We start from the raw sequence: 13,982 nt of genomic DNA on the forward strand, positions 1-13,982 counted from the left end.
GTTTTTGAGATATAAGCAATATTCTGAACAAACAGACATACTACTCAACAATCCAAATCCATGTCCCTTAAATATAAGTTTTTCGATGCAGGAGTTGGACTCCGCACTGTTATGTACTTCCAACTCTGCTCCTGGTCCGGATGACGTGCACTATGCCATGCTTAGACATTTACCCTCAGAGGGTAAGGGGGCCCTCTTAGCGCTCTACAATAGAGTGTTTGAGGAACAAACTTTCCCACTAGCATGGCGTAAATCGCACGTCATCCCCTTATACAAACCGGGACAGGACAAACTATCTCCGTCTAGTTACCGGCCCATCTCGCTTACCAGCTGCCTTTCTAAGGTGTTGGAGCGGATGGTAAACCGTAGGCTAATCTGGTTCCTCGAAAAGAACAATCTCCTTTCGAGAGAGCAATGCGGCTTTCGCCAAGGACGATCGACGTTGGACCTCATGGTTTCCCTTGAGACAACCATACGTGACGCATTCCTTGAGGGAAAGCAAGTAGTCGCTGTATTTTTGACCTGAAAAAGGCATATGACACAGCGTGGCGGAGAGGCATCATTAACACTCTCCAGGCATGGGGAGTGAGTGGTAATATGCTGGCTTTCATTCAGGGGTTCATGTCTGACCGTACATTTCAGGTTAGACTAGGGACAAACCTATCCAGCACAACCAATCTGGAGAACGGGGTACCACAGGGAAGCGTTTTGAGCTGCACGTTATTCGCCGTCGCCATAAACGACATAACGGCTTGTGTCCGCCGTCCTGTACGCTGTTCTCTGTTTGTGGACGACTTCACCGTTTACGTCTCTGCAAGAAGACTTGCTACTGCGGAGCGTTCCCTGCAGCTAACGATAAAGCGACTGGAGGAATGGAGTAGGCGGACGGGATTTTCATTCTCTACTTCCAAAACCCAATGTATAACATTCTCCAGACTAAGAAACTATTTAGAACCGTCGCTTACCTTGAACAGATCCCGAATAACATCAAGTCGGTATGTGAGATTCTTGGGTCTTACATTTGATTCCCGACTTACATGGATCCCTCACTTAAAATCCCTTAAGGCAAAATGTCTACAAAGGCTAAATATGCTTCGAGTTCTTACTGGGACCAAGTGGGGCGCGGACAGGACATGTATGCTGCGTTTCTACAAAGCTTTCGTCCGTTCGTACCTTGACTATGGTTCTCAGGTTTATTCTTCTGCCCGGCCAAACGCGTTAGGAATGCTTGACTCGATTCACCACTCTGCGATCAGGTTGGCTACTGGAGCTTTTCGTTCAAGCCCTATACCTAGCTAATTAGCGGAGGCTAGTGAACCAATGCTGGATATGAGACGCAAGCAACTTGCCATAAATTATTTTCACTCCCTTAAAGCCAAGCCCGAAAATCCGGCATATGAACACGTATTTGAAAATGACTTGCTCGAAGTCTATGCTAATCGCCTTAACATCTCAGCTCCCTTTGGAGTAAGGACTAAAGCGCTCCTCTCGGACCTTGGTATCGAGGAGTACCAAGTAAGCCAATGCTACCAGAGTGATATTCCTCCCTGGTTAGTATTAAGTCCCGAAGTTGTCCTGTCACTTCACAAGTACAAGAAAGAAAACACTTCTAATTTAGTGTTCACGCAGGCTTTCCGGGAACTCTTGAGTGCTCGGGCACGTTGCGACATAATTTACACTGCTGGATCTAGTTCTGAGAATGGCACCGGATGTGCGTTCATAACGGCGAGTCGTGAGTATAGATTCTGTCTGCCCTCTGTAGCGTCAGTCTACACGGCAGAACTGACCGCTATTTTTAAAGCATTGAACATCGTCTGCCCCAGGACCAGAAGACTGGTCATCTGCTCCGACTCGCTTAGTAGTCTGCAAGCAATCAAGGACATGTATCCAAAACATGTCCTTGTGCGCGACATCCGATGTGCCATTCACAGACTTCAAGTCCAAAATATACAGGTTGTTCTGGTGTGGGTGCCCGGTCACGCGGGAATTCCCGGAAATGAGCTTGCCGACAGGGCTGCTGGGAGTGCTCATGAGCTTCCTCCTTTTACTGCTATGGTGACAGGGTCAGACCTAAAGCCAATGGTGAAGGAGAAGTTAAGACGAGTTTGGGGTGACTCTTGGTCTCGGACGGTGCGCAACAAGCTAAGAGCCATAAAACACACAGTAGCTCCCTGGGGGACAGCCATCCGCGAGAACCGCAGAGAGGAAGTATTGTTGTGTCGGTTGCGGATCGGGCACACGCTGCTGACTCACGGGTACCTCATGAGCCGTGGGGATCCCCCGGAGTGTTCGTGTTGTGGAGTGGCTCTGAGTGTCGAGCATATTTTGGTCGAATGCCGTGATTATGCAATGCTAAGACGATCTTGTCAGTTCCCAGCAAGTCTATTCGATCTGTTGGGGGATGATGAGTCAGTCATTGTAAAGCTTTTTGAATTCTTAAGAAGAACGAGTCTTATCTCAAAGATTTGATCTGAGCGAGTACCTGTTAAGTTATATGAAGACTTGAAATAAATAACGGGCTAAGTGCCAAAAATTACGAAATGGTTTTTTTTTTTTGAATATGTTTCTGAATGTAAAGCCCTACATACCTATATGACGGGGTAAGTGCCAAATGCATTGGAAGTAGTTTTTAAAAAATCCGATAGACTGCGCCATGGGCTATGTGCCACCCGCCTAACCTATATGACGGGCTAAGTGCCACTTCCAGTTTTAGTCAGCTTGCTGTTGTTTATTTACAAGGGCTAAAGTGAACTGTTTGAGGTTATGTTAGTGTTTTTCTATTGTAATAATAGTTGATCATTATAACTGTTACTATGGAGAACGTATTTGAAGAACATCATGTTCAAAAGAAAAACAGGAAGAAAGGAGAAGGTACAATCCAGCAGAAGATGAAATTACGAAGAAGTAAAGGATTGGCATACATAACTAAGAAGAAACAAATTGTTAGTGCTAAGGAAGAACCTAGTACTAGGGTAAGTGTTTTTTAATTGATTAATAGTTATTAAGGATAATAATATCATCGCTGTCGTGTATCAAAACTTTTTAAATCAAAAGGCATGGGTTTCAATACCATAGGAAATACGAAATGAACACAGGTTAGACATAGTTAAGAAATTTTGAAGGCTTGGAATATAGGGCTAAGTGGCTGACACTCAGTAATGTCAGCTACTAACATAGGTTTTATTTTACAGGCAATTTGCAAATGTAAGAACGAGTGTAAGACGATCAGTTCTGATTGGAATTTGAAGCTCTTTACTGATTTTTACAACTTGGAGGATAATGTTAAACAAAACAACCTTCTCATGGGACTTCTAATTCTCATACCAGTAAAAAGAAGGCGACATGGTAACTACACAAATGAGAAGGACAATAGAAGGCAATGCACTATTTGCTTTACTCTACCAAATGAAGGAGGTGGTGTGTTCAGTGTTTGTAAACAAACTTTTTTGGATACATTCTCCATAAACAAGAGGCGAGTTGAAACATTAGTGAGTGCGAAAAAATTGGGCATGACCTCATACACTGAAAAAAGAGGTAATAAATTGAAAACAAGGAAATTCTCTCAAGAACATGAAATGCTTGTTGTTGGGACACAAACACTTTCCCACGTGATGGAGAGCCATTACACAAGGAATAAAAGTTCGAGGAAATATCTTAGCCAAGATCTAAGCATAAATAGAATGTATCTTGCATCCAAAGAACTCCACACTGACTCTCCGATAACTTATCGTTACTATTTTAGTACTTTCAAGAAACATTTCCCAGACTTATCCTTCCGTCTTCCAAGAACAGACACATGCGACACATGTGATATTTTGAAAGCCCAGAGACAGGGCAGCCCTGGAAACAGAGAGTTACAATTTAAAATTGAAAATCATCATAGGAAAGCTGCAAAAGCTTTATCTGTAATGAAAGACGATTTAACCAACTCAAAAGATTCTAATCATAGATCTTGCACTGTATCTATGGATCTTCAGCAGGTGCTGTCACTGCCATGTTTAACACACAACAAAATGTATTATTCACGACAGTTATCCTGCTATAATTTATGTATTCATGTGGGTGACTCCAATACAGGAAATATGTTTTTATGGAATGAGTCAATAACAGGCAGAGAAAGTAACGGAATTGCTTCTTGTTTTTTGAAGTCCTTAAATAATGGAATAACCAACAAAAAGGTTCTCAATGTGTGGAGTGATAATTGTTTTGGACAAAACAAGAACAAAATGTTATTGTTCTTGTGGTACTATCTTATCTCTACAGAACAGTTTCATGAAATTAATCAAAAGTTCTTGGTACCGGGGCACTCTTTTATGAGCTGTGACAGGGACTTTGCGCTCATTGAAAAAAGGAAGCGTGTTGAAAAATGCGAAACTACAATGGATTTGGTTAGTTTGATAGCGAATGCAAACAGGCAAAACCCATATACAGTCACACTAATGGCTCCTGAAGATTTCTTTGACTTTAAATCCGCTGCTGAAAACACTTTGGATACTAAAAAGTTAGAAATATCCAAGGTACACTGGATTCAAGTATCTAAAGGCAACGTGAAAGTAAAAACAAGGAGGACATTGAATGAAATGGAAGCATGGAAAGAATGTAATGTGCTGAAGAAAAATGTGGAAATGGGACAAATTAAGGACAAGCTTTTCAACTTGAGTTGTAAGAACAGATTAACAGAAGATAAGAAAAAAGATTTGCGTCAATTATTACCATTTCTTAAAAATGAAAGCAAGATATTCTATGAAGAAATTTTGCAAATGTAATCAATGGCACATAGCCCATTAAATAGGTTTATGACATGGCACATAGCCCATTAAATAGGTTTATGACTTGGCACTTAGCCCATGTTACACTTTTGTATTTTTTAATTCTTAAATGATTCTAGATACATGTCTGATTTTTAGGTATATTGTGTATCTTGTACCCATGTAACTATAATAAAATTATAATCTCAATACTGTACGTAGTTATTTCACCCAACAGAAAAACTTGATTATCTCAAAACTTTGTTTTTGGCACTTAGCCCGTTATTTATTTCAAGTCTTCATATAAACTTTGTCCTTCTATTTATTGTTATTTGTTATTGTTATTTATTATTTGTTATTAGTGAGGGTGGGTCCCTTTACAACCTTACCTTCACTAACTTACCTGGTTTTAGCATTAGATTGTTGTTATATTTATTATCGTTATTATTTATCTGACATATTTTAACTATTGGGCCCCTTTACAGCCTCTCGGCTATTTTTGTTATTTAGTTTTAGTCCTCTGTTCACTGCTGTTGTTTTTCTTATTGTCTTAATGTGATAATCTTCTTTGACACAGCGATCCGAAGTCTATTCTCTATACTGATAACGTGACACCATATTTTAAAGTGTAGGTGTCCGTTAACCCTACGGGCATTGATAACCTCCGTGTTTTATGCCCTTATAAAAAAAAAAAAATAAATAAAAACAAATTGCTTGCAGCTCCTATTCCTGTGTTGGAGATAAACTAATTAGCATTGCCAGAGGATATCCAGTTGAGCTAGTTTTCACTTGCAAAAGTAATTTTTTCTACTTACCAGCTTGGATTTTTCACTCTGAAGGTAAGTGTATCAGATAATTTAGAGATAGTATGTTAGTCCGGTAAAATAAGGATGCAACCTCGGAATGAAAGATAATAAGCTAAAAAATTTGCATACGTCTTTATTTTGATGGTATAAAACTTACCTCAAAAGTCTCATATAATCACGTGTACGCGTCTTTAGATATTTAAGGTCAAAGTTCATGAAAATCAGTTTTTTGAAAATATCTCGTTTCCCTTACGCTAAATGACTTTGAAGGTGGTAAGAGAAATTGTAGAACGAAAAAATTCTCTTCAACTTTTGTCTGAAGTAATTTTATGTACGCTCAAACCCTTTTGATGATACAGCGCAAAGAGTAGGGGACCCTTACCTGTATATACGATAATGCGAGGTCAGCCAGTAGAATACAATAAATAAATGAGTTATATTGTTAATTATTCACTTACTATTATTATTGTTACTTAATACTATTATTATTGTTAGCATTATTATCATTATTAGTACATTTTTATTATTATCATTATTATTAAATTTTTATTATTATTTATTATTTAATATTCCATATTTATAGATATTAATTATAAATTATATATTCTCTAAATAATACTTATTTTATTTTTACCAAACATTACAATAATTAAAAGAAATATTTCAAATGAATTTTAATTATCTATTTATTTATTGATCCAATAATCAATTTATTAAAATTACAAATATAAAATATTTTGTTTTTATTATTAATGATTAATATTTTTGTTTTAATTTTCTTCTTCCTCTGGCTGTTCAATATCGGATTCATTATCATCATTCTCGTTTACGAAAGTATCAGAATAGAAAGATTCAAGAATATCAGGTGCATATTCACTTCCTTCATTGAAACCATCTGAAGTTGATGAAGCGTTGAGGCATGATTGTCCATTACACTGCCTACAAATTAAAGTGCATCGCAATCCTGATTTCCTGCATCCGCAATTAGTACCAAAACCTTTCTTGCAATTGCAAAATATTGTATTCAGCAGTTCTTCTGGTGCTGGTGGTAATAATGTTTATTATTGGTTCCATTTTGTAGTACCCAGCCGAATTCCTGGGGTTCTAAATCATTTCCCAACCAAATTTGGGTCTGATAATTGACACGAAGGATATGCTGACGAGCTGCTGTACATGAAGGTGGAAGACTTGATAACTGCACTGGTTTGTTGCGTCTTGTTGATTTGATGAACTGGGTGTATCGAAAAGAGTCTATATCGTCTTCTGATTTCGGAGCATTATACGTTGCTAAGGAAATACTCCATTTTCAAATAATTCTTGTACAGAGCAGTTTTTTTTTTGTTTAAATAGTTCAGCTGATTGATTTAAATCGTGATGTTTTTCGAACATTTTAATAAACGATATTTTACCTTTTTTATAAAGCGCAGAAGTCGTATCACATCCACTAAACGCGTGTAAAAATAATATGTGTTTCTTAGAATGAGGGTATTTATCAAAAATTTTCGATAAATACAGTTTTGTCTCCACATTACTCTTACCCATTTTTTTTTTATAATTTCTTGTTGATGTGATTGAGCACGTCCTATCAAGATAACTAGCAAATCAATATCTTCTTCTACAATGACAGAAGTATTCTTTTTAAAGTTTCAGACTCTGCAACTAGCTGTTTCTACAATGATAACATCACCATCATCTCTGGCTTGTTTTGTAGTGATATTAACAGTTTTTAATTTGTTGATAAGCATGTCTATAAATATTTTTTATTAGATGAATTCGATAAAAAATCGAAGCGGAGTTCGTAAGATTTTGAAACACCGGCAGTTCTTCTTAATTGTTCCATTGCTTTAATGCTCTTAGTGTAGTCTGAGTAACCATCAAATACAACAAACGATACTTAACCCATAATGTGTTTGTAAATATTTGACGTATTTATTCAAAATATGAGAGATAGTATCATCTTTATCCCATACAAACGCGATGCAAGAGAAAATCAACCATCGATGATATAATATTCATATGGTATAATATTCATAGTAATATATAGTAATATGGAAGAAAAGTATTCATTTGAAATATTTCTTTTAATATTGTATGTTTGGTAAAAATATATAATAAGTATTATTTAGAGAATATATAATTTATAATTAATATCTATAAATATGGAATATTAAATAATATATAATAATAAAAATTAATAATAATGATAATAATAAAAATGTAATAATAATGATAATAATGCTAACAGTAATAATAGTATTAAGTAATAATAATAGTAAGTGAATAATTAACAAATATATAAACTCATTTATTTATTGTATTCTACTGGCTGACCTCGCATTATCGTATATACAGGTAAGCGGTCCCCTACTCTTTGCGCTGTATCTCAAAAAGGGTTTGAGCGTACATAAAATTACTTCAGACAAAAGTTGAAGAGAATTTTTCGTTCTACAATTTCTTCTTACCACCTTCAAAGTCATTTAGCGTAAGGGAAACGAGATATTTTCAAAAAAACTGATTTTCATGAACTTTGACCTTAAATATCTAAAGACGCGTACACGTGATTATATGAGACTTTTGAGGTAAGTTTTATACTATCAAAATAAAGGACGTATGCAAATTTTTAGCTTATTATCTTTCATTCCGAGGTTGCATCCTTATTTTGCCTTATTTTACTGAGTTAGTGTGAAACTTTGTTTAGTGCAGAATAGATTTTAGTATTCAGGATTAAGGTTAGTTTGACTTGGTTATGACAACACTATTGATAAAATATGTACAGACTTGTACCTAGGGCCACAGTAAACATGTGTACCTAGGGCCATGGCCCCAGGTACAAGTTTGGTGGCCCTAGGTACAAAAGCATTAAATGTGACTAATGTTTAAATTATATAACAATGTATACCGTAACCTAAAATTTGGCTTTTCTGATCTGTGTTTTTGGTTTTCAGATGCCCAGAAATAAAGAGGGTAAGAAGAGATCGCAACCAAACTCTGAAAATGTGATGGCTGCAGCAAATATGGTTCTAGAGGATGGCGTATCGGTGCGAAAAGCGGCAAAAGAATCTGGAGTGAAGAGAACAACACTGCAGCGCTATTTGGCCTACCAAACTGGTAAAACAGATCCAACTACTTATTTTAATAGATGCGCTGTGTGGACAGTGTTTACTAGAGAGGAGGAGGTTGAATTAGTTCAGTACTTGCTACAGTGTAGCAAAATGCATTACGGATTGTCTAGAACAGAAGGAAAAAAACTTACCTTTGATTATGCAAAATTAAATGGAAAAACGTACCCTCCTACTTGGAATAGAGATTCTAAAGCAGGCGATCAATGGTACTTAGACTTCATGAAGAGACATGAGGCTGTAATAAGTCTTCGCAAGCCTCAGGCTACTAGCTTGGCTCGGGCTACTTCGTTTAATAGAGCCAATGTAAATACGTTCTTTGATAAATATTCAGAAGTCATTGAAAAACACAACTTTCCTCCAGAAAGGTTATATAATGTAGACGAAAGTGGTATAACTACAGTACATAATCCGGTCAAAGTAGTAGCAGGCAAAGGGGTAAAACAGGTAGGATCAGTCACTTCTGGGGAGCGAGGCCTTAACACCACAATTATATGTGCAGTAAATGCCATTGGAAACGCCGTTCCTCCCATGATGATCTTCCCTAGGGTACACTATAAAGATCATGTGATCAAGGGAGCTCCTACTGGAACAATGGGAGCAGCTCACAAGACAGGTTGGTCAACTTCAGAAAAGTTCCTTGAGTATTTGAATCATTTTATTTATCATGTAAAACCCTCACCAGAAGAAAAAGTCCTTCTACTCCTTGACAACCATGAAACACACGTCACAATTGAAGCAATTGATGTCTGTAAATCTAATGGCATAGTGCTATTGACATTTCCGCCTCACACTAGCCATAAGCTACAGCCCCTTGACAGGGGGGTGTATGGGCCATTGAAAAAATACTACAATACCGCGTGCACAGAGTGGCTGAACATGCACCATGGCACTCCAATTTCTATCTATGATTTGGCTGAGATATTTGGGAAATCATACCCTAAGGCGTTCACGCATACAAACATACAAGCAGGGTTCAGAGTTTCCGGCATCTGGCCTATAAACCGAAATATATTCACGGATGACGAGTTTTTAAGCTCAAGTGTTTCAGATAGGCCTTTGCCAGTGCAAGCACAACTTGAAGCTGATGACCCAGGCCTAATGGGACCAACGACTAGGCCTACTCTTGACACAACCAGCTCAGACTTGCTTGAAAACCGACCATCAACATCTGGCACCAATATTTCAAATGAAGCTCAGCCTACAAAAAGCGTAAAGCTTACCCCAGAACAGGTGCGGCCTTACCCTAAAGCACCACCAAGGAAGATGACTGGCAAGCGAGGAGGGCGTAAGCCTGGGAGGTGCCGGATTTTAACCGACACTCCAGAAAAACTTTAAATAATGGCTATCAAACAAGAAAAAGTCTCAAAGAAGGCTGGAAAGCTTGCTAGTAAAGAAAAGACAAATGAAAAAATTAACAGCCTTAAAGTTCGATCGAAGCCAATTGTCCTAACTTGCAAGAATCAAAACCAAGGTCGCAAATTTCTCACTTTTGACAATTCCTCTACATCTGATGAAGACATCCCAGAAGAAGATTCCGATTCAGTTGATGACATCTGTGACTGGCCACCGCAACCAATGGAGAGTGATGACGGCATCGACAAACCAGTACAAGCAGGAGATTTCTGTTTAACGCTATTAAGTGGCAAGAAATCAACTCGAAACTTCGTAGTTGAAGTGCTTGACGTGGATGAACTAGCCAATGTGTATTCAGTGAAATACTTAAAAAAAGCTGACTCCACCAGAAACAACTTTGTGTATGACAAAGATGACATATTTGAACTTTCCGGTTGTGAAATTATCTCCAAATTACCCAAACCCATTTCAAACTCGTCACGAGGTAGGATCCAACTATCATTTGGTGTTGATTTTTCTGCGTACAAAGTTGATTAAAAACCAATGTAATTCTAAAATACTGTTTTTTACCTAACCATTTAAGTAAAGGTATAATACCAGGTAATGCTTGTTTATTTACTTTGAATCCAGTTTCTATGAAATCACAATTTATTGATTATGGTAATTGGTGGCCCTAGGTACAAATATATGTGGCCCTAGGTACAATGGTTCATGGTACCTAGGGCCACTTGCAATCTTTAAAAAAAAAATACAAAAAAATATATGATTTTAAAAATTAAAAAAAATTTGGTAAGTAGAAGAATAACACTAAATAGGTTCTATACAATTTGCTATACAAAAACAATAAATTTATACAAAATATGAGTGTTTGAAAAAATATGGCCCTAGGTACACAGGTCTCCCCTAATATACTCGTATTTTGTATGGTAAACATAACCTTGTCATTGTATGTATGCCTAACAAACTCAATGATATAAATATGTAGTCATTTACACTGTTAAGAAGTGTACATTAATACTATTAAATGGTATAGTAATGTTGGTAGATATTAAACATAATGTCTCAAAAAATAAAGAATTAAGCCTACTAACCAATAATATTTAAAAACTAAATTCGTCCCAGGCTTATTTTACTAAATATATTTTTTTATTTTCAGATCCAGAGTCGGACAGCAGCTCTGAACTTCCAGATTTATTTGGAGATCCATCAAGCGATGAGTATCGGCCAGACTTCGATGACCTAAGTGATTCAGACAAAGAAGAGGACTTTAATACTGCAAGAGCTAGGCCTGATAAAAACAAGCTGATTCAAAATGCCACCGTAACACCTGACAGCGATGATGATCTTGAAACCTTGAGCTCCAACAGGCAAGGAAAACAACAGGTAGGTGAGCATGATCTACATAATACAAACGAAGATAGCTTCAGCGACGATGTAGTAGGACCCAGTGATGAAGACGAGGGCTTACTACGAGTGTTACAAGTGGTCAACCCAGACCCTGTCTGCCCTGCTCCCCCCAAAAAGAGAAAAAAAGTTTTTCACCCAGATTACAAATTTCGAAAATTCAACCAAGGCACCCGGAGGAGTGGAAAAGACGTAGAGCTGCTATAGCTCGGCAAAAGGGTGAGACTTATACATCATATAAAGGTGAAATTGTTCCAGCAAAATCTGTTGTAACAGGCAATTTGTCCAGCAAAATGTCGCCTCAAATGTAATGAGAATATTACTGCAGAAAATCGATGCCAAATTTTTACTCAGTTTTATAAACTGGATGTTAATGTGAAAAATGCCATTTTGTTTGGTTGTATAAAACATTTACCTGTAGGTAGGCCAAGAAAAGGGGGCAGTAAAACATAAATTGGCTACTTTTAAATACAGTGTCACATTTCATGGTAAACAGATTTTTGTTTGTAAGAATGCTCTTGCCTCGCTCTACCAAATTGGTAAGAAAAAAAATTGATTTGATTCAAAAATCAATGAAAGTAGGTTCGTCTGCTCCTAGTCCTCCTGATAAAAGGGGCCGCCATGACAACAGACCCCATAAAACTCCTGATGAAGTAAGTAGGTACATTGAACAGCACATCGCAATGTTTCCTGCAGAAGAATCCCACTACTCTGCCACCGTAATACCTGACAGCGATGATGATCTTGAAACCTTGAGCTCCAACAGGCAAAGAAAACAACAGGTAGGTGAGCATGATCTACATAATACAGTAGAACCCCTCATATCCGGCCTCGGTTTTACCGCACCTCGGTTTATCCCGCCACTTCCCGGAAGCCAATATCGAAATTTATTTACTACGGCTTGCGGAAGCGCAGTTGCACGCACTAGTCTCCCCACGACTCGTGCGTTATTTTGGTGTATCTATTTGTTTACATTTTCCTGTGTTGTCCTCAGTTGAGCTAGTAGGTTTAACCTGTAAACAGTTCGTTGATTATTTCCAGTGCGGTTAGTACAGTACAGTACAATTGTTTTGTTTCGTCAAGTGTTGTGTACTGTAGGTTGGTTTATCCGGCCGAATCGTTATCCGGCCAGGGGCTCGGTCCCGTGGTGGCCGGATATGAGGGGTTCTACTGTACAAACGAAGATAGCTTCAGCGACGATGTAGTAGGACCCAGTGATGAAGACGAGGGCTTACTACGAGTGTTACAAGTGGTCAACCCAGACCCTGTCTGCCCTGCTCCCCCCAAAAAGAGAAAAAAAGTGTTTCACCCAGATTACAAATTTCGAAAATTCAACCAAGGCACCCGGAGGAGTGGAAAAGACGTAGAGCTGCTATAGCTCGGCAAAAGGGTGAGACTTATACATCATATAAAGGTGAAATTGTTCCAGCAAAATCTGTTGTAACAGGCAATTTGTCCAGCAAAAATGTCGCCTCAAATGTAATGAGAATATTACTGCAGAAAATCGATGCCAAATTTTTACTCAGTTTTATAAACTGGATGTTAATGTGAAAAATGCCATTTTGTTTGGTTCTATAAAACATTTACCTGTAGGTAGGCCAAGAAAGGGGGCAGTAAAACATAAATTGGCTACTTTTAAATACAGTGTCACATTTCATGGTAAACAGATTTTTGTTTGTAAGAATGCTCTTGCCTCGCTCTACCAAATTGGTAAGAAAAAAATTGATTTGATCCAAAAATCAATGAAAGTAGGTTCGTCTGCTCCTAGTCCTGATAAAAGGGGCCGCCATGACAACAGACCCCATAAAACTCCTGATGAAGTAAGTAGGTACATTGAACAGCACATCGCAATGTTTCCTGCAGAAGAATCCCACTACTCTCGATCAGCAAACATTCATAAGAAGTACCTGTCTCCACTGCTTTCTATTCCCAAAATGCACAAATTGTATTTGGAACAGTGTGTTGAGGATAATGTTCCTCAACATTATCGTGTTCTTGAAAGCACTTACAGGAATATATTTGTAACCAAATTCAACCTATCGTTTGGCCACCCTAAAAGCGATACATGCAGCACGTGTGACGCAGGGCAATCCAATGAAGAGCACGTTGAAATGTACCATGCAGCATTCGACTTACTCAAAGGTGACAGAGAAAAGGCGAAAACAGAGGACAATGTAGCTTATACCACCGTAGATCTGCAGCAAACGATGCCTTTGCCTCGCCTTAGTACATCTAAGGCTTTCTATCTTCGCCAACTATGGCTTTATAATTTGGGCATCCACATTGTGACCAAAGATGTGGAAACAACAACGTTTTGTGTATGGACAGAAGACCAGGCTTTCACGAGGAAGCAAAGAAGTAACCAGTGCCTTACTTACAGCCCTTGAACATGAAGACATCTTAAAAAATATCGTCACATTGTGATATGGTCGGACTCTTGCTCAGGGCAAAATAAGAATTTCCTCATGATCTGTTTACATCAGTACATGATACACAAGGATTTATTCAGTGATTGAACACAAATTCCCTGAAGTAGGCCATACCTACTT

General features: G+C 38.0%; 2 protein-coding genes across 2 annotated transcripts; both read left to right on the forward strand.

Moving 5' to 3' along the window:
• Positions 1-1,320: 1,320 nt before the first annotated feature.
• LOC124370633 lies at positions 1,321-2,469 on the forward strand. Its single transcript, XM_046828919.1, has one exon. The coding sequence runs from the start codon at positions 1,321-1,323 to the stop codon at positions 2,467-2,469; it is 1,149 nt and encodes a 382-aa protein (XP_046684875.1).
• A 6,426-nt stretch (positions 2,470-8,895) lies between these two features.
• On the forward strand, positions 8,896-10,011 carry LOC124370634 (MFS-type transporter clz9-like). The gene has a single exon (XM_046828920.1). It carries the CDS (start codon positions 8,896-8,898, stop codon positions 10,009-10,011), a length of 1,116 nt encoding a protein of 371 aa, XP_046684876.1.
• Positions 10,012-13,982: the final 3,971 nt, after the last annotated feature.

Source organism: Homalodisca vitripennis, unplaced genomic scaffold, assembly GCF_021130785.1.
Source record: "Homalodisca vitripennis isolate AUS2020 unplaced genomic scaffold, UT_GWSS_2.1 ScUCBcl_350;HRSCAF=2152, whole genome shotgun sequence".
Classification (NCBI taxonomy): domain Eukaryota; kingdom Metazoa; phylum Arthropoda; class Insecta; order Hemiptera; family Cicadellidae; genus Homalodisca; species Homalodisca vitripennis.